Source organism: Haemorhous mexicanus, chromosome 8 (assembly GCF_027477595.1).
Source record: "Haemorhous mexicanus isolate bHaeMex1 chromosome 8, bHaeMex1.pri, whole genome shotgun sequence".
Classification (NCBI taxonomy): Eukaryota; Metazoa; Chordata; class Aves; order Passeriformes; family Fringillidae; genus Haemorhous; species Haemorhous mexicanus.
The window spans coordinates 22756448-22783566 of record NC_082348.1 but is presented as its reverse complement, the minus strand read 5'-3'; the positions used below and the strand labels follow the sequence as shown (position 1 = coordinate 22783566).

Below are 27119 nucleotides of genomic sequence, written 5' to 3'. Positions count from 1 at the left end.
GTTTGTACGTTTCTGCTCTGTTGTTCATAAACTTCTGTCTTTCTGTCCATTTAAAAATTGTGCAAAAGTACACTGAAGTTAGGTTTTATCTTTAAAGTACCCAAGATGCCTAAGAGGGTTGCTCCTGAAGAGAAGGTGCTGGTTGCTCCCGCTGAAAAAGTGGAGGTTCCAGCTGCAAAAGGTATATGTCCTCCTTATAATTAATATTTATGCTAGGAATACCCTTGACCTTCTTCTTTCTGACTTTTGTCTCTGTTGTACAAGATCCTTGTTTGAATTTATGTTTAAACTCTTCATTTTCAGTGTTTGTGTTGTTGAACCATAAAGCTCTGTTTCTTGTGCTTTTCTACTTACATTGCTCTGAGGTGATTTGTTGTTTTTAAATTGCTAAACAAAATCTGTATCTTTTAAGTCGTGGAGGTGCGTAAAAGAGCTGTGGCAGAAGAGAAAGTGCAAGCTGTTGTGCCCAAACCCAAAGAACCGACACCAACCAAAGGTACAGGTATATTTCCTCTTTTTTTTCCCAAAGATTTTTTTTCCACTTCATTCTAAAATCTTTTATTATATATATTTTTTTTTCAAAAGCATAGTTTTATAATTTAGTGTTACTTATGCTTGAGGTTGTTATGTATATTCTTTGTTCTTTGTCAATTATCTAGAGTAACAGTAAAAAAAAAAAAAATTTCAACAATTGTCAGGTAGTAACAATAATGCTGTTTCTAAAGTGCCCGAAGTATCCAAGAAACTTGTACGGAAAGAAAAAGTCCCTGCTCCTGCACCTGTGGTGGAGAAGTATGAGTATGCCTATGAAGAATACGAGAAGTATGAGACATATGAAGAGTTTGAGGAGATTCAGGAAGCCGAAGAAATTGAGGCCTACGAGGAGCCTGAAGAACCTGAGGGGTATAAGGAAATTCTGGAACGGGAATATGAAGTGGAGGCTGAGGAGAAAGATGTCTATGAACAGTATGAGTTTAAGGAGAAGGAAGAGATCTATGAGAAATATGAGGAGGTGTATGAGGAGGCTTATGAGACCAAACCAGCTATAGGTAAATCAAGTCATGACTTCTTTGTTCTTATAGTGTGGTGAGTTTTCAGTTGCTGCTTAAGCCTCCTGTGGGTGTTTATTTATATTTTGCCTTGTTTGTAGTCCTATGTGTGTCTGTTGCTGGTAATGGTAAATCCATTCAAAGTTTGTCTCTATCCTAGTGCTTCCTTCTTTCTCTGTAAAATGAGAGGGCTCCCTGTCTGACTGCCCAAGAGTGAACTAGTAGATATATATAACACAAGCAGAGAAAATGTTAATCTTCTGATGTAATTCAGCTTCAACCTGAATTACTTTTTATCCATTAATATTTTATTCTTTTGTCCAGTTCAGCTCCTTTGAGTTTTAAAAATATTAGGACTGATATAGAACCTTCTTTCCCATAATTTAAATTTATTATGATCATAGAATCCCTCACACCAAAGAGGAAATGCATCTACATTGTACCAAATAGATATACATTAATATTTCTTATTTCATTACTCAAGAATTCTGAGATGACTGCTCCCTTCTTTCTGCATGAATTATGATTTGGCTCCTCTACAAATGAGTAATTGCTCTGCTTGCTGTCTTTATGTGTGCTTCTTCATGAATAACTTTTAATCCACAATGACATATTTTTTAAAGTGCCTGCATTGCCCAAAAGACCTCTGCCAGAAGAAAAAGTACCTGCTCTTAAAAAAGAAGCTCCACCAGCTAAAGGTACATCATCCATCAGATAAATTTGAAAACACAGCCTTCTGCATGAGTCTCTGAATCCCCAAATCCAGTACTTTACCTATTCTGATTTGACTGATAGACTCTTTCATAGTACTGGTAAAGACAGATTACTAAAAAAATTATTTCTTTAACAAAACAAAAATCAAACAAATTACTTCTTGGAGACAAAGGTAGTGAAGTTTGTACCTTAATTTAATTTTTGCCATCACAACGTAAGTGATATTTTAAAGCTAATGGTTAAAGCTCTAGTTTCCTGCAGAATCTTAAAGACCTAGAACTTTTTGTAACCTAATGATGTGCTGGAGTGTGAGATATCTTAATAGGTATTCTCTGTATCAGGCTTTATGAAAGATAAGTGTCATGAAAAGCAATTGTCAGTGAGTGCTAGAGAAGTTACTTCACTAGTTCTGTGATTTTCTGTTCATAGCACTAAATTTGCCAGGAATTCATTTTATGCTAACTTTTATAGTTATTTCTCATATGAATTGTCAGAATGAAGTCAGTTGGAAAAGGCGGATCAGTTTGCTTGCCTGCTTTTACAGAAAAGCTCGGAGTTATTTGACAGGAAATTACAACCTTGCCATATTCCCAGCTGCCATTAATTAGAGCAGATAGTACCTGAAACCTAATTGTTAAGGCTTATCCCTATTCCAAATTTATCCAACAACAGGAGTGCTTTTCTTTTACTGAATACTGAAACTCTGGCTGCATTAATCCAAGCAAAATAGTCCAGATAGGTGGTCTCTTCTACAACATGTATTTATGTTTTTAAGAAATATTTTTCTGTTTTGCTAAGTTTTCTGACTCTTTGCATTGTTTGCTTTTTGTTTAACTTCTATTCTTACATAATACTCATATTGCAAACTTCTTAAAAAAAACTACCAATGTCTTTAAAGTGCCAGCAGTGCCAAAGAAACCTGTTCCAAAAGAGAAAGTACCACCTGCTCCTCCTAAAAAGGAAATGCCTCCTCCAGCTAAAGGTATACTTCCTCTTCATTGTCCTTGTGAAACATGAACTCTAATTTCAGTCTTTTGTCCTCATTATTTGTTGAGAAATATGTGCATGTTTTATGTCCCCACGGTGGGTCTTTTTTCATTTGTTTGTCATTGAGTCTTTTTTGTCTGTTGGTTTCAAGTCATTTGTTGAAAACATGTTAGAGTAACTTGAAAAATGTGTGTTTTGTCATTAACTTGTACATAGAAAAAGTTCAGAAAGAAATAATATCTTTATTTCTTCTGGAAAGGAATCTTTCAAGAATGTGTTTTTAATATGTTATTCTTCTGTCTAATCTTCAAAATTAACATAAATGTTCTTTCAGGAAGGATTTAATTCTTTGATATTTCAATAGTCTTCCTTGCTAGACTTGCTCTTCTTCTTTGTAACTTCTTTCAAGTAGCTTTGAAAGCCCTAAAAGTAAATCATATCTTAAAGGGCCAGATGATTTCAAACGACCTGTCCCTGAAGAAAAGAAACCTACACGTACACCTGAAATAGAAGTTCCACCAGTGAAAGGTAAAGGAGCCTTTGATATGAGACTTTATGGAAAGGAAATATTTGTGCCATCTTTTCCCAGCTAACATCACTAAAACTTGTCATATTCTTTACACCACTGCGGTCTCTAAGTGGAGCTTGAAATCTCAGTGATAAATCCCAAACTCTGGGGCAAACATTTCAAATATGTGCTAGGCAGTAAATCACTGAATTATGAATGAAAACATGCTGAGGAGGTGCTGCTGCTTACAACACCAGGGTGTAAAGCTTCAGTGCTTTCCTATTTATAATATTCTTGTGAATTTAGTTTAAACTGGGGTTTTGATACCAATACAAATTATATTGGTTAAAGTAATAGGACAAGAGCCAGTAAGTTTAGGCTATTAAAGCTGTTACACCAAGCAGAAGGAAGAGCATGACAGTGCAGTAAGGAAAGCAAATGGCTCTCTCTTTGAGAGCTGAAACCAAACATTTCTTCATATCATTCACTGTTCCAGGAAGGCAGTTCTAGAACTGTATCATACTTAATTCTTGAAAAGTTTCCAAGACCTCAAAACTACATCATTTTCTGGGTTTATTTCTGTTTGGGATATTAAAAGTTGAAAATTATTTTGAAGTTACTAAAAAAAGCTAATATCTTTGAAGCTCCTGAGTTTCATAAGAGAGCTGTCCTTGAAGAGAAAGTACCCACCATTATCCCTAGAGAAGAGGAGCCTCCTGTTTATGAAGGTACATCAATGACTCATCTACCAAAGAGAAAATTGAAGAGAATATATCAAGTCATGCTCTATATTATTCTGTAAAATATGAGCTAATTTTATTTCATTTTTAAAACTATTTAAAAGAGGCTTATATCCATCTCTTTCAGACCATCCATGTCCACAAATTTAGATATAATTCAGCATTTTAAAAACTTCAAATTTAAAACCTTACACTAAATGTAAAAACGGAGTTTAGCATTTTAAAAATGCTATACTTTTTTCCTCTAATAATATGAAAAAGATACATAAATAAGAGAGAAACTAAGCTTCTGATTCAGGAAGCACTTGAGTCACACTGGAGCAAAGAAATGAGCTTAAGTAGACAAGGGTTTAAGAGCCATCCTGAGCAACACCTTATTTTTGAGTTGCAATGGAGATAGTCAACTCCAAACGAAGACATACGAAATTCAGTTCCAAATTCTGTCTAATACACAGAACTAAGAAACTAGAAAATAAAATTAAATACTTCTGTAAACATATATATTTCTACTTGGGAATGGTAACTTTTAGCAGTAGTAAGTCAATGATCAGGCTGAAAGATATTTAAATAACTTACGCTCAAGCAGCTCTTTGTCCATATGCATTTCTGCATGTTTTTATTTTGTCTTTCTACTCCTGTCTTGTAACTAATATTAAAATATGTAAAATAAACTAATATCTTTAAAGAACCTGAAGGTTATGGAGAAGTTCCAACAGAGGAAAAGATGCCTTTTATTACTCCTAGTGAACCAGAAGCTCCAGCAGCTAAAGGTAAACCAACTCTTCAAGCAATCTGTAAAGCACCACATTCCTACAAATTATTCATCTTCATCATTCCATCTGCGTGCTAATCTGTTATTTAATGTTTTCATTCTAATGTTTCTTTAGATGCTATGTGTCTGTCTTTGCTACTTACACTTAATGTATTATAATGTTCTTTAAAAACTTTAATATCTTTGAAGTATCTGCTGTGACAAAGAAAACTGTCCCACTTAAGAAAATACCTGCTGCTGTACCTACAGAAGAAGCTCCTCCAGCTAAAGGTACATTACCTCCAAATTAACCCTCTCTAACCTCTTATGAAAGTGAGATACCAAGTGAGAAACACACCTTGCTTGTTTTCCTTAAACAACACAACTTCAAGCTAGAGACACTTTACTGTTGGTTTTTATTTTTTTCCTATAAGTAGTAGCTTAAACAGATTGATACATTCTGCCACACTTTGAAATTTAGGAAGACTAAATTAGGCACAGAAGTTTAGTATGCAGGAGATTCAGGCATTAGTTTCATATTTTTTCAACTTCATGTCTCATGTTCTATTTCTCAAAATACTTTCTCTGACAATATATTGGAAAAAAATCTAAAAGGTTGTGAGAGAAGCTTATTTGCAAAAGGACTCTTAGTAGTCATAAGGGCTTAAAGAAAGTCAAGATTAAGAAACAACTTTAAATCAGGACAAAAGAGAAAGCCACAACATTTTTAATAGAAACATAATTTTGTTACATGATTCCAGAATTGAAGAGCTCTGTACATGATGGAAGCCTAAAATTTAGTTAATTGAACTGGATTTTTACCTTGCTTTTAGGGGTAATTTTGAAATTTCAAAAAAGAAAACTCTTTTTAGTGCCAAAAGTCCTTAAACACACACATACAGACTCACACAAAAACATCCTACCAACAAACAAACAAAACCAGGAAAAACAAACAAACACCCAAACATAAAAAAAACCCTACTTATTTTTCAGCAAAAAGTATATTCAGAACCATAAATACTAGGAGTTAGAAAAATAACAGACTCCAGCAGGTGAAGTTTTTAAGTTTTATTCCCATCTCAATACCACATATTTTTCCTATTGTTCTAGTAGATTTTTTTTTTTTTTACAAAACTGTATTACTTATTTCATAATGCAAATCTCTAAAATAAACCAATATTTTTAAGTTCCTGAAGTACGAAAGAAAGCTGTCCACAAAGAAAAAATACCTCCTGCTGTACCTAAAGAAGAACCTTCACACTTTACAGGTATAAGAAATTTTAAGTTTGATTTGAAGAATAAAAAACATGGTTTTGCATGTAAATTATTTTGAGAGCATTCTGTTTATCATGAGCTAGAGTTTACTTAACAGCTTTGGTGACTTGCAACAGTAATAAGCGATTTAAAAAATTATTGCCTGTAGTTGTTCTTAAAATTAAGTGCCACTTGAGATCAGCCCAAAGGGGGAAAAATAAAGAAAAAGTGACAGAACTGAAATAGACAGGGCCTTTTTCTGCTCTCAGGGTAGTAGCTCAGTTTAGGACACATCACACATCTTTCTTCTGACAAACTTCAGAGGTCAGGTCAGTGGGGAGTTTTTCACCCCTTATTTGAAAGCATCCTAATTTTCCACATGGATATAAAATAAACCTATATGTCTTCAGAGGAGCTTGAATATTTGATTATATTTGTTATTTATCTAATATGTTGTCTTGTTTTCTGAAGATACTCTAAGTTAATTTAAGTGTTTAAACTAATATCTTTCAAGTACATGAAGTTTATGAGGAAATTCACATAGAAGAAGAAATTTCTACTGTTCATAGGAAAGAGGAGGCTCCACCATCTAGAGGTATATGACTTCTTCATCACCTCTTCCTACAATTTCCTAAGTCTTTGCTAACTCCAGGAAAATTAAATTATTCATGTTGTGTTTTAGTCCTTTTTCAATACAATTCATATTTGTATTCATTCTTTCAGTACCTTACTTATATGAAAAATTTGAGATTTTTCATGACATGTCTTTCTCTCATCAAATTGAACTAATATCTTTAAAGTGCCTGCAGCCATTAGGAAAGCTGTTCCAGAAGAAAAAGTACCTATTGCTATGCCTAAAAAACCAGAACCTACTCCTGTGCCTAAAAGACCAGAATCTCCACCATCTAAAGGTACTTTGAGAGCCTGGTAGAACTGAAGTTTTTCGCTGATAAGCATCTTTACTTTTTTCTGTTTCTTACATAGTTTCTGGTTTAATAGTTCATGGTCCACATGTCAGATTTGTGGCATTTATGTTGTGTATGTCCCATTTTCTGTTTCTTAAGTTGTGTTTAAGTCATAAAATCAAAATCAGCAAATAGCTTTCAAGTGTCTGAACTAAAAAATTATTCCTGAAGAAAAACTGCCTAAAAAGCCAGCAGCTGCCAAAGGTACAGGTCAGCATATCCTTTCATTATTTTTCTACAAGTTTCTTCTGTCCCTTGTACTGTTGCTGTCAAAGCATTAAAAATTAGTTGAGTTGATCTATTTATTCAACCCAAGTAACCCAGAAATTGTTTTAGAAGCCAGTGAAAGGGACTAGAAATAAGGAAAGCTCCAGCCATGTTAACACGCAGTGAGATTTACAGACTGTTTTCACTTTATGGGTACAGCCTCAGAAATTTGATCATACACTAGCAAGAAATACATCCTATCCCTTTGTTTCACATTGCTCATGTTCAACCTAGGGGTCAACTGACTTCATTTTGAATGGAAGTAGAGTTTGCACAGGAACCAGCTGTTCCAGTTCATTCAGGTGTTTTACAGGTCTGTCTGAACTGGCAGTTTGAGTGGCATTAACAACTGTCAGGCAGCACAGCTTCTCCCCCCCAGTCATTGTCACATTGTACTGCCAAGCATCAGGGAGGAGCTGTTGTGGATGACATTTGAAAGGCATTTCATTGAAGTCCGACTTTTGCCATGACTTCTTTAGCTTGTTTTCATCTTTATGGGGGGCATAGCAAATCTAAAACTGCTTGACAGCAGATCCCAAGCAAAGTCACTTCCAACTTATTCTTTGCCAGAGGGGTAGAACCATGAAGACCTCTCAGAAGTTGTAACTGTTGTCAAAGCATCCTTATCCATCTACTTGTTTTGTCACATCCTTATATATCAATGTGTTTTGTCTTATGTCTCTGTATTGAATGTTTAATTTTTGTAATTTTAAAAACTACACTAATGTCTTTGAAGTGTACAAGTTACCTAAGAAATCAATAAATACTGTTATGCCTAAAATACCAAGGGTAACACTACATAAGCTTATATGTCAATAATAGTGTCTTTCAGAGGAGGAGATTTTTCTCTTGAGCATTAGAGTTTATAGCAAAACTCATTTATCAAAATCCTATTAGTATGTAACAGTATACAATGCTTTTTGCATGACATCTCTCTTTTTATATCTTTCCTTCTTGTGATCCTCTTTCTACTTTACAATGTACATATTTTAAATGCTTTAATTTTAAAAAATGAATGCTGTTTTCTTTAAAGTGCCAGAGGTGCCCAAGAAAATTCCAGAAGAGAAAGTGCCCACTGCTGTTCCTAAAAAACCAGAACCACCACCAGCCAAAGGTATGTTTCACTACAGAAAACTAAAATTTGGAAGAGGAAAAACACCTCTATCTTGATTGTGCAGACAAGTTATCTGATTGCTTGTTTGTGTTTTCCTGTGTCCATATTGTTCTAGATATGTTACTGTGTTTAAAATTCTTCTCTTTTGAATCATAGTTGTAATCTGTACAGGTGTGTAAGAAATATTGATGTAGCTGAGCAGAAATGAGATTGACACTTGAGAACAAAAGCAGGAATCTTAAGAGAAGAGGAGAAAAGAAGGCCTCAGTGATGTGAAATAGTCCTGGCTGACAAGGAAACACTAACCCCAAAAGAGAGCATAGAATGAGTGATAGATATGTCTAATATAGAAGAAAACTTGTGTGCAGAGACAAAAAAAATTGATACCAAAAAGTCATCACACATAGAAGAATGTGACAAGGAATACAAAAGAGACAATGTCAGTCTCAGTCAAATAGAGATTTGAGAGATATTTGAATAAAATGAAAAAATAATCTGATGTAGAAGAAGAAACTCCAGAAGACTCTGAGGTGTTTCTTGAGGCTTTACAGGGACATAAAATAACCTTAATCCAATAAACAAGTCAAATCAGAGGTTTTATTAAGAACCTTGGCAATTTCCACTGAAAAGTTTTGAACATAACTGTAAAACTCTGTATAATCACTGAAAATAATCTGTTTCCCAAAGGGCTTGAAGGACCCAAGGAAGTAGATGTAGAACAAAAAAATCAAAGTTGCTGTGCCTAAAACCTCACAAGTTATACCAGCTAAAGATACCTGGATCTGCTTGTTATGCTTTACTGTTTATGAAATTCTGACAGTATAAAATATTGCTATTTTTCAAATGTCTGAGATACCAAAGGAACTGGTCCCACAAGAGGTTTAAGTAAAAGAATCAAAGAAACCAGAACATCCAGTGACTAAAATTGTATGCAGGGAAAGAAAACCCCTTAATTTTCTACAGTACCATTTTAGCATCATGGTAATTTACTTTTACTATTAATGTCTTATAAAATAATTTTGTCATTGCAATCGTAGCTTTTGCATCTGTAACTCAGTGAGGCAGCAGAGAGTTTTCTCTAGGGAAAGGAGAAATTGCATATTCGCACCCAAAACCACTCATGCTTTTGAAGTCCCTGAGATTTACTTTTTCTTAATGTCTGAACACTGCAGACATACATAAATAAAATTAACTGCTTTTTTTAAAGTGCCTGAGGTGCCCAAGAAAGTGATTTCAGAAGAGAAAATACACATTGAAGTTCCTAAAAAACCTGAACCTCCACCAGCCAAAGGTATATGTTCAACCGTGAAAAGACTGCACACAAACATTTATCTGTTTCTCTAAATATTATCTTTCTTATGTTTGTGTTAGCAGCTTTTTTGTGTACTTTATATAATATTTATAAGTGTTGCAGACTGTGTGTCTTCTTCCTTTGTGAATAGCTCCCAGTGACAGTGGCTACTAACAGTGTGTGTAAAGCAATATGGAAAAAAAAAGCAACCAACCAAATGGTTTATAAGGGTGGGCTTTTTTCTGATGCTGTTAGCTATTTTTTTTCCTTTGGTGCTATTATTGTCTTTTTAATCCCTATTCTTCAAATTCCTGAAATTAAAACAATCAAATATCTTTAAAGAACCCGAGGTGCCGAAGAAAGTTGTTCCAGAAAAGAAAATACCTGTGCAAAAAATACCAGAACCTGTGGTTGTCCCAGAACCAGAGGCTGCACCTGAAGAACCAGAACTCCCACCAAAGGAAGGTAAATCTCAACACTAATAAAATAACAAAAGTAATGATTTTCCTCTTTTCTTTAACATTGTAATTATCCAAGCCTTCTGTTTCCTGAAATCATAAATTCTGCTTGTTCTATTTATCTACATACATGTGTGAAATAGACACACATGGTTGTTTTTGAAAAAAACTAGTGGCAAGTATTAGATGTCTGAATTGCCTGTATGTTTATCTTACTATTATTCTACTTCAGTTCTTCTTACTATTTTTGCATATTCTTGCTATTCTATCTGCTTGGGTTCAAGAAAATCACCACAGGTAATAACTTAAAAGTTATAATAGGAGAAGAAAACAAAGTGGCCATTCTAGTAGCTAAGAGGAGAAGTTATCAATTTAATTGAAATACCAGAAGTTCCACCAAGAAAAACTAGATGCCTTCACTGCTGTTTCTTGAAAGAATCTTCAGCTGATTGCCTGCAGTGCAATTAATATCTTTTGTCTTGTCCATTCTGTTGACAATTATCATGGCTTTTACTTATATCTTAAGTTATATTATTAGTGCATGTGTGTACTTCCATATGGGAGCGTGAGTTGTGTGAGGAGGAGTGTGTGTATGTACCCTTGAGAGAAAAGAGAGTACAGCCAAAATGTTCTATAATCATCATTTAAAAGGCCAGCATAAATGGTTGATACCCGATATGTTTTCAATACTTCATCACGACTGTCTTTTTATGTTTTATGGTTGGCTTAATTTTGGTATGATTGTCAGTGCAGCTGTTAAATTTAGAACTAATATCTTTTATGTACATAAAGCAACCAAGACAGCTTTGCCAGAAAAGAAAGTACCTGTTCCAGCTCCTCAAGAACCAAAGTCCATTGCAGGACACACAAAACCAAAGCCTCAAGAGGTGGAACCACAAAAACCAGAAGTGGCTGGAGTGGCCCGAAAACTAAAGCCTGTCAAGGCAGTTCAAAAACTAGAGCATGTTCTGACATCTGAGCAGCCTGAGACTGTTTTGACACACCAAAAGTCAGAATCTGTTGTAACATCCCAAAGAACAGAGCATATTGTGTTGCCTGAGAAACCAGAGTTTGTTGTGGTACCTGAGGAACCCAAGCCTGATGCAGAGCCCCAAAAACTAAAACATGGCGTGACACCCCCAAAACAGAAGCCCATTGTGGAATCCCAAAAACTAGCCCAGGTTGTAGTGCTTGAGAAACAAGAATTTGTTGTGGTACCTGAAGAACCCAAGCCTGATGCTGAACCCCAAAAACTAAAATATGGCGTGATGCCCCAAACACAGAAGCCCATTGTGGAAATCCAAAAAGTAGCACATGTGGAAGTGCTTGAGAAACAAGAGTTTCTTGTGGTACCTGAAGAACCCATGCCTGATGTAGTACCCCATAAACTGAAACATGGTGTGATGCCCCCAAAACAGAAGCCTGTTGTAGAATCCCAAAAACCAAAGCGTGTTATAGTGCCTGAGAAACCAGAGTCTGTTGTGGTGCCTGAGGAACCCAAGCCTGATGTGGCATCCCAAAAACTAGCCCAGGTTGTAGTGCTTGAGAAACAAGAATTTGTTGTGGTACCTGAGGAACCCAAGCCTGATGTTGAACCCCAAAAACTAAAATATGGCGTGATGCCCCAAAAAGAAAAGCCCATTGTGGAATTCCAAAAAGTAGCACATGTGGAAGTGCTTGAGAAACAAGAGTTTCTTGTGGTACCTGAAGAACCCATGCCTCATGTAGAACCCCAAAAACTGAAACATGGTGTGATGCCCCCAAAACAGAAGCCTGTTGTAGAATCCCAAAAACCGAAGCATGTTATAGTGCCTGAGAAACCAGAGTCTGTTGTGGTGCCTGAGGAACCCAAGCCTGATGTGGCATCCCAAAAACTAAAACATGGTGTGACACCCCCAAAACAGAAGCCTGTTGTGGAATCCCAAAAACTAGCACATGTGGAAGTGCTTGAAAAACAAGAGTTTGTTGTGGTTCCTGAGGAGCCCTTGCCAGATGTAGAACCCCAAAAACTAAAATATGGCGTGATGCCCCAAACACAGAAGCCCATTGTGGAAATCCAAAAAGTAGCACATGTGGAAGTGCTTGAGAAACAAGAATTTGTTGTAGCACCTGAAGAACCCATGCCTCATCTAGAGCCCCAAAAATTAAAATATGGCGTGATGCCCCCAAAACAGAAGCCCATGGTGGAATCCCAAAAACTAACCCAGGTTGTAGTGCTTGAGAAACAAGAGTTTGTTGTGGCACCTGAGGAACCCCAGCCTGATGTGCCACCCCAAAAACTAAAATATGGTGAGAAGCCCCCAGAACAAAAGCCGGGTTTAGAATCCCAGAAACCAGAACCATTTTTGGCCCCTGAGGAATATGAGATCATAGTAGTGTCTGAGAAGTCAGAGACAGTTGAATCAACTCAAAAATCAAAGCGTGTCGTGGTGCCCCCCAAAACAAAACATTTTGTGCAGGTCCAAAAAACAGAGTTTGTAGCAACTGAAGAAACAGAGTTTGCTGCAGATTTCCAGAAGTCAAGGTCTACTGCAGTGTCCAGAAAATCAAAGCCTTTTGTGCCAGAACCTGTCATGGTGTCTGAGGAGGCAGAAACTGTTTTAGAACCCCAAAACCTGGAGCCTTCTACTCCACTTCGAAAACCAAAGCCTGAAGTGGCATCCAAAGAGCCAGAGCTCATTTTGGCACCGGAGGAACCACCACCACCACCACCACCAGCCAAGGTGGCCAAGAAGGAGCAGCATGTTGCTGCTAAAAAGCGAGCAGCTGCACAGCCTAAAGGTATCTCTTGTGCATAGGATCTCTTTTCCTTCCCTGGAGTATGTTCTTTCACTGCTCGTTTTAAAGCTTGATATACGTAACTAATAGGTACTAATATCTTCAAAGAACATGCAGTGCCCAAAAAGCTGTCCCAGAAAAGAAAATTTCTCTAGCTGTTCCTGAAAAATACAAAACCTACATCAGTCAAAGTTATGTGTTATCATGAATACACATGACAATCACACTGAATCTTCTTTTAAGTATTATTTTAACCTCTTTTGTTCTGTCTGTCGTTTTTGATCTGTTTTAAATGATACTCACACTGAGTATGAGTGTGTGCTAAATTATTACTTCAAAACATGTCTGTTGTCCTCTGTGTTTCAGTCTTTGTATTTAATACTGAGTTTTATTGTAACTGTAAAATGAAATGCACTAATATCTTTGAAGTGCCTGAGATGGCTGAGAGGACTGTTCCAGAGAAGAAAGTGCCCCCAGCTCTATCTAAAAAAACAGAAGCTTCACTTCCTAAAGGTACATATCACCACTATTATCATCATAAGAAAGGGTGTTATTTGCTTTTTAGGGTTATTTTAAATTAATCTCAGTTTAAATGGATCTTTCACTGTATACTCTGATATCAAAAATGTGGGAGAGATGTGCCAAATATGAATTGTAGTGCAGGGGTGTGAAATATTTCCTCAACTTGAACCATCCAAACTTTTGGTATGCTGGGTTTATGTCATATCAAGCAGATATGATAAATTCATATCCTGTTTATCCTCCTACAAAAAAAGGCCAAAGTCTTATGCAAGAGAAGGAGTTCATAAAGAGGAGTTCATAAAGAGTCGTTCACATTATTAGTAGGGATGGCTTCATACATGGTTTAGTGGGACTTGGCAGTGTTATATTTACAGTTAGATTTGATGATTCTAAATTTTTTTTCCAGCCTAGATGATTCTATGAGGAAAGACAAAATAGACAGAAACTAAAGATTTTAGCAGAGAGTAGCAGTTTTAGTACATAGAGCAAAATAATCATAAACATCTCCATGTATCTGTATTACAGAGAATATTTTCTTTAAACTGTTATTTCTAATTTGTCTGTATTCAGGTCATACATTAACATTTTCAACTATGGGATTTGCAAAGTTGTTACTTTGTATAAACAGCATGAAAGAGCTGTAAAGTCACTGTCAGCATGTAAGAAAGTGAGACTTTAAAATGGCATTTATTATTGAAATACAAAATAATTACTAAAGACACACTAAACCAAAGACACTCTCCATTGATGCAGTGATGCATCACTTAATTTCCTTCAGAACTCCCAAGCTCTGGCCAGAAAAAACATTCCCTCTGCCATCAGATTCAATCCATCTGAAATACAAAGACCTTCCTCAAGTGAAGTACCACCTCAAAGTGATGATAAAATTATTTAAATAATTGAAATTTATATAAGGGGAGACAGTAATAAGCAACATCTGGTGATTAGAATGAAAGCCAGGGGATGACAGAGGGAAAATATGAGAAGTAATGGAAGAGGGGGAAATTGCAGAGAGAGAAAAAGAAAGGGGAAGTCTACCTGAAGGATAAAAATAGTAATAATAAAGTGACAAGTAAAAATACGACAATGACTGACTAAACCAGCACAGAACACAGTCATTTATGAGACATGGCTCCTAGACAAATACATTAGCATTCCACAAATAAATCTCTGAGCATCTGTTACTAAGAAGCCAGATATATTTTCTACATTTCCACCCTGACCAAGAAACACACACCACACACAGAATTCCCATCCCCTGTGGGATGTCTTGGACACCCTGGTCATTCATTCCCCAGGCTGGAAGCAAAGCAGAGCTGATGGCTGAATGTAACCACAGCACTTTCTCAAAAAAGCCTGTGTGCATTTACTCCTTTTGTAAATTGTTACATAGCCATCTGCTGTGCCCACCAAACTAAAATGCACTAATATCTTTGAAGTTCCCAAGGTGCCCAAGAAAGGTGCTCTGGAAGAGCCTACACCTGTAACTGTGCCCAAACAGCCAGAACCAGCAGCAGTTCGAGGTACCTGTGGCTTTGTGCATCAGTCCAAATGAGACTGTCCTCATTGTCTTGCATGTTATTTCCCATGTCCCTTGTTGTTCTGTTCATTGGTGATTTCCTGAAATTTCTGTCCTGGAGGCGGGGAGAGGTTTGAGTGTGTGAGCCAGTGAGAGAGAGGCTGATGCTGTGAGACCACTTTGGTTCGTTCATGAGTGCATCTCCAGTCTGCATGTCACTGTGCACCCTGCTGCTGTACGTGCAGAACTGACTGCCACTAATATCTTTGAAGCCCCCGAGGTGTCCCGGAAGGCTGCTCGTGAGGAAAAACCAGCTGTGCCCTCTGCCAAAGCACCAGAGCTTCCAGCACCCAGAGGTACCTGTCTCCATGGATAACTTAGCAAAGAATATAGACTGAATCCTCTTCTCCTAAGCCTTGTCCTCCCATCTGCTGGCCTGTCTCTGTTCCCTGACTGAGACTGTCCAGGCTGTGTGTGCTGGCACAAGGGTGCTGCTGCGTGGTGTGTGAGGGTTTTGGCTGGCTGCTGTGATGTTCTGTGTCTGTGTGGCCCTGGCTGTTGTTCCTTCTTGCCATGTCTTCTCAGCTGTGTAAAATGAAATGCACTAATATCTTTGAAGTGCCTGAGATGCCTGAAGCTGAGGTCCTGGAAGAGGAGGAAGAGGTGGAAGCAGCAGAAGAGGTGGCAGCAGTTGCAGAGCCTGGAGAGCCAGAAGTCTCTGCAGCTGAAGGTATAGGCTGGTGTCCTGCAAGAGCCTGCCATGGCCTGCCCATTGCTGCAGGGCTCCGTGTTCTTTGCCCTCCTGCCCTCAGTGGGAGGGCTGAGAGCAGCATTTTGTCATTTTGCATCTCTGTGTGTCTGCACACTCCCCACAAGAGCGGGTGGGGTTTTCCAGAAACCCCCCTCTCAATGAGCCCGTACTTGGGCTCTTTGTAGCTTGTCCACCTTAAGCAGGAGTGATTGGCTGAAGAGGACACCCTGGTAGAGAGTCAAGGGTTCACTTTCCTCCTTTCCTGCTTTGCCATCTCCCTGTTTGCTGACCTTAAGCTCAGTCAAGTAAATGGGTGTAATTCCTTTAAAGTGCCGGAGGTGATTGAGGTGGAAGAGGCAGAAGAAGAGGTGCCAGTGGTTGTTCCCCCAAAACCTGTGGCTGTGCCCAAGAAACCAGAACCTGTGGCTGTGCCAAAGAAACCAGAACCTCCTCAAGCTAAAGGTATATCTTCTGGAGAGAGGTGCTTTTTATTTTACTTCCTTGATTAATATTTTAATTTGTTATCCCTTCTTTTGTGCAAGATTTGTTGTTTGTCCTTGACCCTTAACCTCTTCTGGACCAATCTTTGTGCATGATTAACTGACCAGTCACTAGAGGAATTTACAGTGCTTAGAAATATCTAAACTCTTTGATTGAGTGTTATGATCTTTCCTACTAATTTAACTGTGAAATTAAGATGCAATCATATCTTTAAAGTGCTCAAGGTGCCCAAGAAAGCTGTCCCACAAGAAAAGGTGCCTGTTGCAGTACCCAAACAACCAGAACCACCACCAGCCAAAGGTACAGGTCACTATTAGTATCATCATTAGAAAAAAAGCCATGCTCTTCTGGACTTCAGTTTAACTAATTTTATGATGTTGATCAGAAATAGGTGCCTAACAAACATGAAGTGCCATGTGGAGTGTTAAAAACAGGGCAGAAAAACTTGATTTATTTCCTTGAAAAAATATCTCTAGTTTACTCAACTTTTAGTAAAGTTAAAGAATTAGCATTTGCTGACTGTTTAGTTTAAACAGAATAGCATGTTTTTCTGATGAAGAGCCTGAAAATAAGTATTTAAGTTTAAAAAACAAAACATTGCATCCCTGGAGCTTCTAATAGATGACAGCAGCAGAATAAGTTCTCTACATCTTTAGGATAATGCCCATGTACATGAGGAATTTTTGCTAGCAAAGGACTGGATATATCTAATGATTATCTTATTAACACATTAATAGAACCAATAAGGAGAGTACAAGAAGTATATATATTTCTACAACAGAATAAAAATGAAAGGAACTGTGGAACATAGAAAGTTATGAGGAGGTGTAAAGAATGGAAATAATTGATAGGGGGGAAAAAAAGATGGTGATGATAAATCAAATGTTATTTCCTAAAAAAATATGACAATGACAAAGTAGTCGTGAACTATATTGGCTGATACACAAATGCACTAGGATTCCACAAATAAATCTCTGAGCATCTGTTACTAAGAAGCCAGATATATTTTCCATCCTGACCAAGAAACAAAGACCACACAGAATTCCCATCCCCTGTGGGATGTCTTGGAACACCCTGGTCATTCATTCCCCAGGCTGGAAGCAAAGCAGAGCTGATGGCTGAATGTAACCACAGCACTTTCTCAAAAAAGCCTGTGTGCATTTACTCCTTTTGTAAATTGTTACATAGCCATCTGCTGTGCCCACCAAACTAAAATGCACTAATATCTTTGAAGTTCCCAAGGTGCCCAAGAAAGGTGCTCTGGAAGAGCCTACACCTGTAACTGTGCCCAAACAGCCAGAACCAGCAGCAGTTCGAGGTACCTGTGGCTTTGTGCATCAGTCCAAATGAGACTGTCCTCATTGTCTTACATGTTATTTCCCATGTCCCTTGTTGTTCTGTTCATTGGTGATTTCCTGAAATTTCTGTCCTGGAGGCGGGGAGAGGTTTGTGTGTGTGAGCCAGTGAGAGAGAGGCTGATGCTGTGAGGCCACTTTGGTTCGTTCATGAGTGCATCTCCAGTCTGCATGTCACTGTGCACCCTGCTGCTGTACGTGCAGAACTGACTGCCACTAATATCTTTGAAGCCCCCGAGGTGCCCCGGAAGGCTGCTCGTGAGGAAAAACCAGCTGTGCCCTCTGCCAAAGCACCAGAGCTTCCAGCACCCAGAGGTACCTGTCTCCATGGATAACTTAGCAAAGAATATAGACTGAATCCTCTTCTCCTAATCCTGAATCCTCCCCTCTGCTGGCCTGTCTCTGTTCCCTGACTGAGACTGTCCAGGCTGTGTGTGCTGGCACAAGGGTGCTGCTGCGTGGTGTGTGAGGGTTTTGGCTGGCTGCTGTGATGTTCTGTGTCTGTGTGGCCCTGGCTGTTGTTCCTTCTTGCCATGTCTTCTCAGCTGTGTAAAATGAAATGCACTAATATCTTTGAAGTGCCTGAGATGCCTGAAGCTGAGGTCCTGGAAGAGGAGGAAGAGGTGGAAGCAGCAGAAGAGGTGGCAGCAGTTGCAGAGCCTGGAGAGCCAGAAGTCTCTGCAGCTGAAGGTATAGGCTGGTGTCCTGCAAGAGCCTGCCATGGCCTGCCCATTGCTGCAGGGCTCCGTGTTCTTTGCCCCCCTGCTCTCAGTGGGAGGGCTGAGAGCAGCATTTTGTCATTTTGCATCTCTGTGTGCATGACATTAAGCTCAGTCAAGTAAACAGATCTAATATCTTTAAAGTGCCGGAGGTGATTGAGGAGGAAGAGGCAGAAGAGGAGGTGCCAGTGGTTGTTCCTCAAAAGCCTGTGGCTGTGTCCAAGAAATCTGTGGCTGTGCCCAAGAAACCTGTGGCTGTGCCTAAGAAACCTGTGGCTGTGCCCAAGAAACCAGAGCCTGTTGCTGTGCCAAAAGTACCAGAACCTGTACCTGTACTTAAAAAACATAAAGTTCCTTCAGTTAAAGGTACACACATCAGTGACTGAGCATCTCCTTATCTCTTCTCTGAATACCTTTCCCCTTGTTTCACTGATGTATACATTGCCAGATAAATAATCTGCTGCTTGAATTTATCATTCTTCATGTTTTGTATGCCCTCCTCTTTTTAGTCATTGCACTTTTCCCTTTTATTTGTATATATGTGTCTTAATATTAAAAAAAATTAAAATCTACTAATATCTTTAAAGAAACTGAAGTGCAAGAGAGAAGAGTCCCAGAAGAGAAAGTCCCTCTTACAACACCTCAAAAGTCACAATTAGAAAAACCAGAGCTTCCTCCAACCAAAGGTACATATTGCCAGGAGGCACCTCCTGAGAATGAGTGTTTTCTATACTCTCTCTTTTCTTTATTCATTACTGAGTCTATAAAATTTGTCTTTTGAATGGAGCCTACCTTGAGAAAGACTGGAGCACAGTCTTTCATGGGTATGGCCACTGTTACTGTGATTTTGTGTGTGCTAGATGTCTTTGTCTTTTTATGTTTCATATGTACATTTTTATACACAAAAATAAAAGCAACTTAATATTTCTTTAAAGTGGCTGAGGCACCCAAGAAACCTGTCTCAGAGGAGAAAGTACCTGTTGCTATTCCTAAAGTACCTGAACCACTACCAAGTGAAGGTTTGTGCCACCATAGATTTTACTCTAAGAACAATCCTTTGTCCTGTTCTTCTGAGTATAAGCTTTAAAGTAGACATTTTTCTTTTTCTCCCATTGTGGTGTTTTTAAGTTGTTCACTTCATATTTTAGATTATACTAGCCAATATTTCTTGTATCTGTTAGTATATCTTCATATTTGGAAGTAAAATATATGCTCCTGCATAGGATATGTCTGTTTTTAAGATAATATTAAATTACCACTAAATTGGAGTCTCTCAAAAGTTAGTATTTATGTTCCTGTTATAATCTTGAATTATTGCGAGCATTGACATTTTTATTCTTTCCTGTTATGATAACTCATCCACAAATTTAATGTTTAGTTTATATTGTATACATAAAAAATTCTGGCCTTCACGCAATCTTCACTTATGCTTAGAAAGAAAGTGGTTTTCAAAATCTTGCATTAGCTGCAAAGGTAACAGATAGAATGATTACTTATCCTAACATGTATTTGTCTGTGTCTGTTGAAGTAGATTTGCTCCTAGTTGTATCTGTATAACTGTTCACGTGAAACAATCTTATAACTGAAAACTTACACCAGTTGTCAATATTCTTTAAAGAATATGAAATCATAAAGGAGATTGAGCCTGAAGAAGCAGAAGAAATTCCAGTCGTAGAAGTTGAAGAAGCTTTACCAGTTGAAGGTATACAAAGTACTTCCCTAGAGGCTGCCACACACCTTTCTTTCATCATCATCATCATCATCATCATCATCATCATGTGCAGATTTTTCTTGCTGTCTCATTTTTCACACATTTGCCTGTGTCTTGTAGGCCACCTCTGCATTGTAGGTCTTTCTGTGATTCTCCCATTGTTGTGTTCTGGAAATTATTTCTGATCATTTAACTCTAAGTTCAACCTGAAGATTATTTTGAATGCTTTCATTTTGTTTCTTGTCTACAAGAGTCTTCCCATCATTTGGTTTTCTACTTTAGTTCTCATGTTATTAACACACTTTTTAAAGTCAGCCTGGATATTTGTGCTGTGTGCATGCCTCGAAGCAGTAACCTAAGGCTCTTTCATGCTCCCATTTAATTCAATGACATTTTTTTCACTGGCTTCCCTGGAAATGGAAAATGGTGGTCTTTAGGTTTGTACATTACTCTTCTCAGAACCACCATCATAGGAAATTTATTCTAAATCTACCTAATGTTATTTAAAGTGCCACAACCTGAGAAGAAGATCCCTGAAAAGCGGAAACCACCACCGCCACCTGCTCCCAAAGAAGATATTAAACTGGCAAAAGACCTACTTAAAGGTATAATCATCTGAAGCCACAAATATTGGTGGAAACTCAATCTTTTAAATTTGTACTGATCAATCTTGAAAAGCATGCTTTTAGACTATAATTTTGTGTCTTTTTTATTTCTTTTCTAATATACTATATTTTAATGGTGCGCCTCACTAATGCTCAGTCCATCATGATTTTTTATCAGTGTTTACATGGGTTCTTTTCAATAATTACAGGAAAAAAACTTATTAAAACCATTTTAATCAAGTTAACACATTCTTCTATCCTTAACATAATTCTCTCTTTAACATATTCTTACAAATGAAAAGAATCCCCAGCAATAATTTGCTGGTGTTATATGATCACAGGTTTCAGATCAATTGTGCTTCCTACAGACCATCTGACTTTTTCTAAACAGTTAATCAGCAAGGATCTTAGCTTTGCAGCTTTTGTCCTTCTTTTACATCAATACTATTAATGAGGTGTTCGGATTTTTTAGAAAACTCCTTTCTTTTTGGAGTCTAATACATGTTGTAAATTCAAATAATTTTCTTTAAAGCTCCTGAGGCAAGGAAGAAAGCTGTGGTTGCAAAACCTGGTGAGCCTCCGAAACTGGAACCTCCACCTGCTAAAGGTATCTAGCTAATATAAGAATCTAGCTTAAAGTAAACCTCTCATGACCCCAAAGTTGTAGTTCTCAGTATCTTCTTGTTTAATTTGCTCAAATATATCAAAACACTGTCTATGTTAGGTTATGCTCAACATGCACCCCCATCTTGGGCATATGTGTTTGTGTTAAATTTATGTCCACTTTAATCTTACATCATGCAGTCTGTGAGATGTAGGAGACAGAAACACAGAAAAGTGAGTTTTTGTGAGTTTTATCACTTGTGTAGGTGCTCACTTTGGTTTTCTTCTTAGATACAAGTGAAAAATAAAATACTCTTTAAATGTATACACCATTGTTTCAACATACTTAGTTTATTATTTGTCTGAAATGTTAGTTATTTTTGTGAGAGGACACTTTCTAGACAAGGGAATTAATAATGTATTGAGCAAGCCACTTCACAGGCATGCCTTTATTATTATTCATATGTACTGGAGTTTAAGATAAGCTAAGCAGTGGACATTCCTTTTTAATGCTGTTCCAAGTTTAGAGATTAAAGTGGATCCTTATGAATATCACAGACAGCTCTTAAGAATAGATATGTAATATAAGCCTGTAGTGAAAGAGGACAAGAAAATAAAAATATTATGATGATGGTGGTTGTTTTTGAATACACAACCTTTATAGTTTTCTCAAACCATACTTCTCTTCTGTTGATTTGTATGAAAACTTTATCCTTATACATAAGCTTAGATGACAGCTACATGCAAATTATATAGAAAATATATTAAAACTATTGGTTTCAATAGCAACAGTTTAACCTCTGACTTTAATATTCAGTAGTGGACTAGTATTTGATTTGTGTGTTTGGACATGGGAGTTGTTGGTTAACTCTTACTGCTGTTGTGAACCTATAATAAAATCTGGAATAATATTCTTTTAAGTGCCTGGACTTGTAAAGAAACCTCGCAAAGTAATTCCTGAGCCTACTCCCCCACCAAAAGAAGAAGTTGTTTTGAAAAGAGGTATAGTAACTTGGCTCTGTTTTTAAAAACCCAGCATTTTAACACTGATCAGCATAAGCCCCTAAGTGAAATTGTTTCAGGTGTGTGGTATGGAAGATTGCATGATCAAATACTGTCTGAGGTCTGTTTCTTGAGAAAAGCAGCTGTAGTTGCAGGGAGGAAGGGGGTAGCCTGAAAGTCTCTCAGATGCAAAGAATCTGTAATGAAAGCAGAGCAGAACAATGAAAATCTAGTTCCCTCTCTCTCTCTGTTCTGTTTTCCTTATCTCTTTATGCTAGAGTTGAGGGACTTCCACTGCCCACAGTGTAAATTTTATTGAAGTTACACGTGTAGTCTGTGTATTCTCTTTTGTGGTTTTCTTAGAAGTGCCACACAGATCACAGAACCCCATGGTACTATTGGACATCAGTCCCATTTCCTGCAAAGTCTGGAGCACTCTGAATCATTTGGTGCTCAACTGTTGCTTAGAAAGATGAAGCGTTAATTCCAGTTCTCTTTGAAATACCACAGAGGGATGATTCATGCTTGTGAACCTTGTACCTTCAAATTTCAGACAACATAATAAAATAAAATATAGTATTCCAATTTTTAGATGAGAGTGTCATTACATACCCAAGATGGAGAACTGAGAGGACAAAATCAAGTGAAATCATTAAAATGGAAAAGAGACATTATATAAATTTGAGCTCTCCAAATACAATATTTGAGGATTTACATTAAAATTACGTTTTAAAAAAACATTAAAATCTTTACTGTCAAATGGACTGTTCTTAATAAAAATGTCTTTTTTCCTTAGATGACTTGAATTTTAAATTACTTTCAGAATAGTATCTTGAATAGTTACACAAATCTTCCGTTTCTATTGAGCTATGTATATTATTTATATGGTTTCTTTATGACTGATGTTTTAATCTTTGTCTTGTTCACTGTCTTATTCTTTTGTTTGCATGTGCTTTAAAAACTGAGATTTCTTTTCTTTTGAAGTTCTTAAAAAGAAACCTGAAGAGGAAGAACCTAAACCAGAAAAAGAGCCTAAACCAGAAGTTAAACCAGTACCTACACCAATAGAAAAAATTAAGAAACCTGAAGGTACTAGATTACTATCATATATATTTATTGAAATATATTTTTTTTTTTAAAATCACACTATTAAGTAGTGTTTTCTTAAGTTCAGGAATTAAACTGGTGTCTTAAAAGATAGCTTGCATTGGCCTAATTGTGCAGTTTGTCTTGCCTGGATGCACAACCAAGTGTGACATTCACATTTGGGTCTGAATTCTGCCCTTTGGGATTGTTTCTCAATCTTCATTGTGTATAGAAAAGAGCTTTACAAATATTTTATATAATGCTGATAAAAACATAACTACAGCAAAACAGTTAATCCAAGCATTTTTTTTAGGTAACATTTTACAAATATGTGTCCTTTTACCCATTAAGAGTTTCTAATTTACTCAAATCTTACTCTAAGAAATATATGTTCCTAAAATCTATGAATATCTGAAACTGTTTATGTATAAAAACAATGAAAGCTTTTAAATACACTTGAGGGTATTCTGTCTGGGGATTTAAGGTGTTTTAATATATCTTACAAAATAAAAAATATTATTTTAAAGTCCCAGAAGTTCCTACGAAGAAAACTGAGATACCTGCCATAAAAAAAGAGGAGAAACCTGTGCTTGAACCACCAAAAGGTACAGACGTGTGGTGCTCTTTTTCCTTATTGCAGCAACTAAACAATATTCAGTGCTGAATATCATGCTATATTAATATAATGCATTACTGTCCTCCAGTCTGTCATGGCTACTGTGTCCTCATTAACCATTTTGCTCTCTTCTGGATTTCTTGTTGTCTTTATTCTTCAATGCTTGAAAAAGTCATCTTTTTTTCATTGTTTACAATCTTGCTTTACAAGAGTTAGTCTCAAAGTAATTTCTTGCTTTTTTGGCAAAATGAAATAGAAACCGATGTATTCTGTCTTCATTTAGCTCTCTCTGTGTTGTTTATTCTAACTTCTAATGCTCAATGTGTTTGCAAAAAAATGTAAACTAACCAACTTGTAATTTCTGTGTTTGAAATGGCAGAAACTAAGCCAGCATCTGTCCCAGTTCCTGGGCCTGAACCTAAGCCTGTAGTAGGTAAGAATTCTTTAGTTGTGAATACTGGTGAAGCCTTTCTTGTGTGTCTAGTATTTTCCATTCAGGGATATCTTGCTAAAAGGACATTCATAGAATCATAGAATACCAGGTTGGAAAGTGACTTCACGGGTGATCTGGTCCAACCTTTCTTGGCAAAAGCACAGCTTTGACAGCATAACTCAGCACCTTTGCAGCAGAATACTAAAAGTGTCCACAAAGGCCTTTAGAATTTAGAAGGATATAACTTTCCTTCCATCTACAAAACATTTTAAAGAATATCATACTTAAAGTAATGTATTAAAACTTTTTTCCCCCATGCAGCTGTAAAATCTCCAAAACCAGCTGAAGAACCCACTGTTACTGCTCCAGTGACAGCTCCAGTTGTTGGAAAGAAAGCAGGTATTTATATGCATTCTGTGCTATTTAGAAGGTTTTTCTCTGACATCCCTAAATACCTTCAGTATACAAAGAGGGAAGAGCTGTACAATAACTCATTCATTACAGGAAGATCTGAGGTCCTATTCAAGGATCTTGTTATTCTAGGTACTGTCACCTAATTTAAAGCAGAAAGTGATATACTATGGAGACCAATCTGTGCTCCTTTGTCTGGATAGTAATATGTGTGTCTTTATTTGTTGTCCTACTATGAAATTTGCGTATTCTGTTGTTTTCTTGGTGTTCCTTGTGTCCTGATATATGTTATGTGAATTGCATCTTGTATTTTCTGTGTGGACAAAGAGAAGTTACACATTTCTAAATAACTATTGTGTTGTTTGGTTTCCTGTTTTTATTTGTCGTTGAAGCCCTGAGAAAAACCGACAGTGATGTTGAAGAATTAGAGTATTGCTACTTCTGTCTGCTATGCTTAGGGCCCTGGAACAAAGCCTGCTGTGAAAAAAAAGGGCTGGGATGGTTCCATTTCCTCTGAAACACTCAGAGAACTGAAACACTGTGTTCCAGTGTTTCAATTGATGTCCATTCTGCTCACCCACCATTCAAAAGGCTTCATGTTGCAGTAGAGCTCAGATCTTGGGCATTTGAGAAGCCAAATCATTAAAGTCTCTTGGCCATTGATCTGGTGATGTAGTCTGCAGTGGCACAATTAACTTATTTTGTGACCAGATAGCTGTCATTTTCTGCTGCTTTTAACCTACACTGGATTTAAACTGGTGGTCTAATGAGAAACTGCTAAGAGTGGTTTACTTAGGTTTTCTGTTCATGTGTGATGTTCTTACCTTTGTTTTGTGGTTGTGTTTTAAGTTTCTGTTGTGTGGAGAAGTTTTAAGTTTCTGTTGTGTGTTCTATGTTCATTTTATTTCAGGTATATTTGTAAAATTTGTCTTAAATATATTGTTCCTGATTCTTATTCTTATGGATTTTTACTCTTTAAATTACCTATGAAACCTTTGTAGCTGCAGAAAAGCCTGATGCACCATCTGTACTAAAACATAGAGATAAAAAGCCTTCAGTGGAAGAAGAAAAGCCTGAGTCAATTGTGTTGAAGAAGATTTCAGTTGAAAAAAGCTTGCATGTAAAAGAGAAAGTAAGTCCTAAAGAGACAGTTCCGGCCATAGAGCCACTTGAGTATAAAATCTCACTGGAAACAGCTGGTGGAATACTGAATTCAGAGATAGATGAGCAGGAGAAAGTATCTCTTAAATATTTTGTCCTGGCTTCTGAGGAAGAGGAACCAGAAATGACACCTGTAGTTTCAGGAAAGACTACCCTTACAGGTGAGAAATTAAGAGCTGAAATGGATCACATTACTTACACAAAGGAGGAGCTACCACTACCTGATGAGGAAGCTAAATTGATTTCTATAACATCTGAACGTGTGGGAAGAGATTCTGGAGAAGAAAAAGAGGATGAAAATAAATTCCTTGTTCATAGGGAAGATGCCATAGAGAAGGTCTCTGAAAAGCTTAGTGTTCTTCATGAAGGAAAGATTCCCAGCCATGAAAAAGAAGAAATTGAATCAACTTGTGTACCTAAACCCAGAAAGCCAGATCAGCCTAGGGACCAGAAAGGACTTCTAGGAAAAGAGAAAAAACCAAAAAAAAGTTTGCAACCTGAAAAATTTCATAGTAACAATAAAACTTCATTTGTACAGGATATCATAGAGGCAGAGATAGCTGAAACTTCTCAGCTTAGAAATGAAAATGAGAGAGGAGGTTTTACTCCAGAGAAAGATGAAATTGCTCTTGGTGAATCCATGAAGGGACATGACATACAAAGTAAAATTCAGAGGCTGAAGCAATCTGGTAGCACAGTACCTGAAACTCCTATAGATAAGGTTCTTAACAAAGAAGCAAAGAAAATGGAAGATACTCAAGATGATGAGAAAGGTAAGAATCTGGATTTTACATCAGCAGAAGTACATTCCTTAGACCTGTCTGGGGAGACTCAGCCAGGATTGAAACAAGATGTTGACCTAGAACACCCCACTGAAGATGAGGAAGTTCCTGGAGAAAAACCTCACACCATCTTTAAGCCATCTTTTCTTAAGTCAGAAGTAGTAGAAATTAAAGCAAGAGAAAAATACCCTTCAGAGAAAGAAGGTCATTATGAGGAGGGTTTAGGGCAATTGTTGACTGAGAAAGCACTCCTAAGTGACAAAAAGACAGGCAAGAAGATTTTACCAGAGAAGGAAGAAAAAACTATCTTCAGCACTCACCTAAAAAAAGGCAAAATTAGGCAGTCAAATGTCCCTGAAAGTCTGCCTGTGGAAAAAGAGTTTGATACAGTAATTACAGGAGGAATGGAAAGTGAAGTTTCCACAGGAGAACATCAAAAGGGAATTGTATCTGAGTCAGTAATGAA

At 37.2% G+C, this 27119-nt stretch overlaps 1 protein-coding gene across 1 annotated transcript in view; it reads left to right on the top strand.

Moving 5' to 3' along the window:
• TTN (titin) overlaps positions 1–27119 on the top strand; it is a 236589-nt gene that overhangs the window by 107516 nt on the left and 101954 nt on the right. The window contains exons 143-177 of the mRNA XM_059852303.1: positions 98–181; positions 413–496; positions 726–1049; positions 1673–1747; positions 2662–2745; positions 3198–3278; positions 3903–3986; positions 4685–4768; positions 4960–5040; positions 5937–6017; positions 6518–6598; positions 6804–6914; positions 8269–8349; positions 9557–9640; positions 9983–10105; positions 10891–12879; positions 14838–14921; positions 15190–15273; positions 15537–15647; positions 15999–16130; positions 16386–16469; positions 17404–17487; positions 17756–17839; positions 18104–18214; positions 18388–18609; positions 18831–18929; positions 19179–19262; positions 19862–19945; positions 20464–20559; positions 21092–21166; positions 22084–22164; positions 23149–23253; positions 23778–23855; positions 24246–24299; positions 24621–24698. Coding sequence (XP_059708286.1) covers positions 98–181; positions 413–496; positions 726–1049; positions 1673–1747; positions 2662–2745; positions 3198–3278; positions 3903–3986; positions 4685–4768; positions 4960–5040; positions 5937–6017; positions 6518–6598; positions 6804–6914; positions 8269–8349; positions 9557–9640; positions 9983–10105; positions 10891–12879; positions 14838–14921; positions 15190–15273; positions 15537–15647; positions 15999–16130; positions 16386–16469; positions 17404–17487; positions 17756–17839; positions 18104–18214; positions 18388–18609; positions 18831–18929; positions 19179–19262; positions 19862–19945; positions 20464–20559; positions 21092–21166; positions 22084–22164; positions 23149–23253; positions 23778–23855; positions 24246–24299; positions 24621–24698 — 5361 coding nt within the window. The remainder of the gene's footprint in view (positions 1–97; positions 182–412; positions 497–725; positions 1050–1672; positions 1748–2661; positions 2746–3197; positions 3279–3902; positions 3987–4684; positions 4769–4959; positions 5041–5936; positions 6018–6517; positions 6599–6803; positions 6915–8268; positions 8350–9556; positions 9641–9982; positions 10106–10890; positions 12880–14837; positions 14922–15189; positions 15274–15536; positions 15648–15998; positions 16131–16385; positions 16470–17403; positions 17488–17755; positions 17840–18103; positions 18215–18387; positions 18610–18830; positions 18930–19178; positions 19263–19861; positions 19946–20463; positions 20560–21091; positions 21167–22083; positions 22165–23148; positions 23254–23777; positions 23856–24245; positions 24300–24620; positions 24699–27119) is intronic.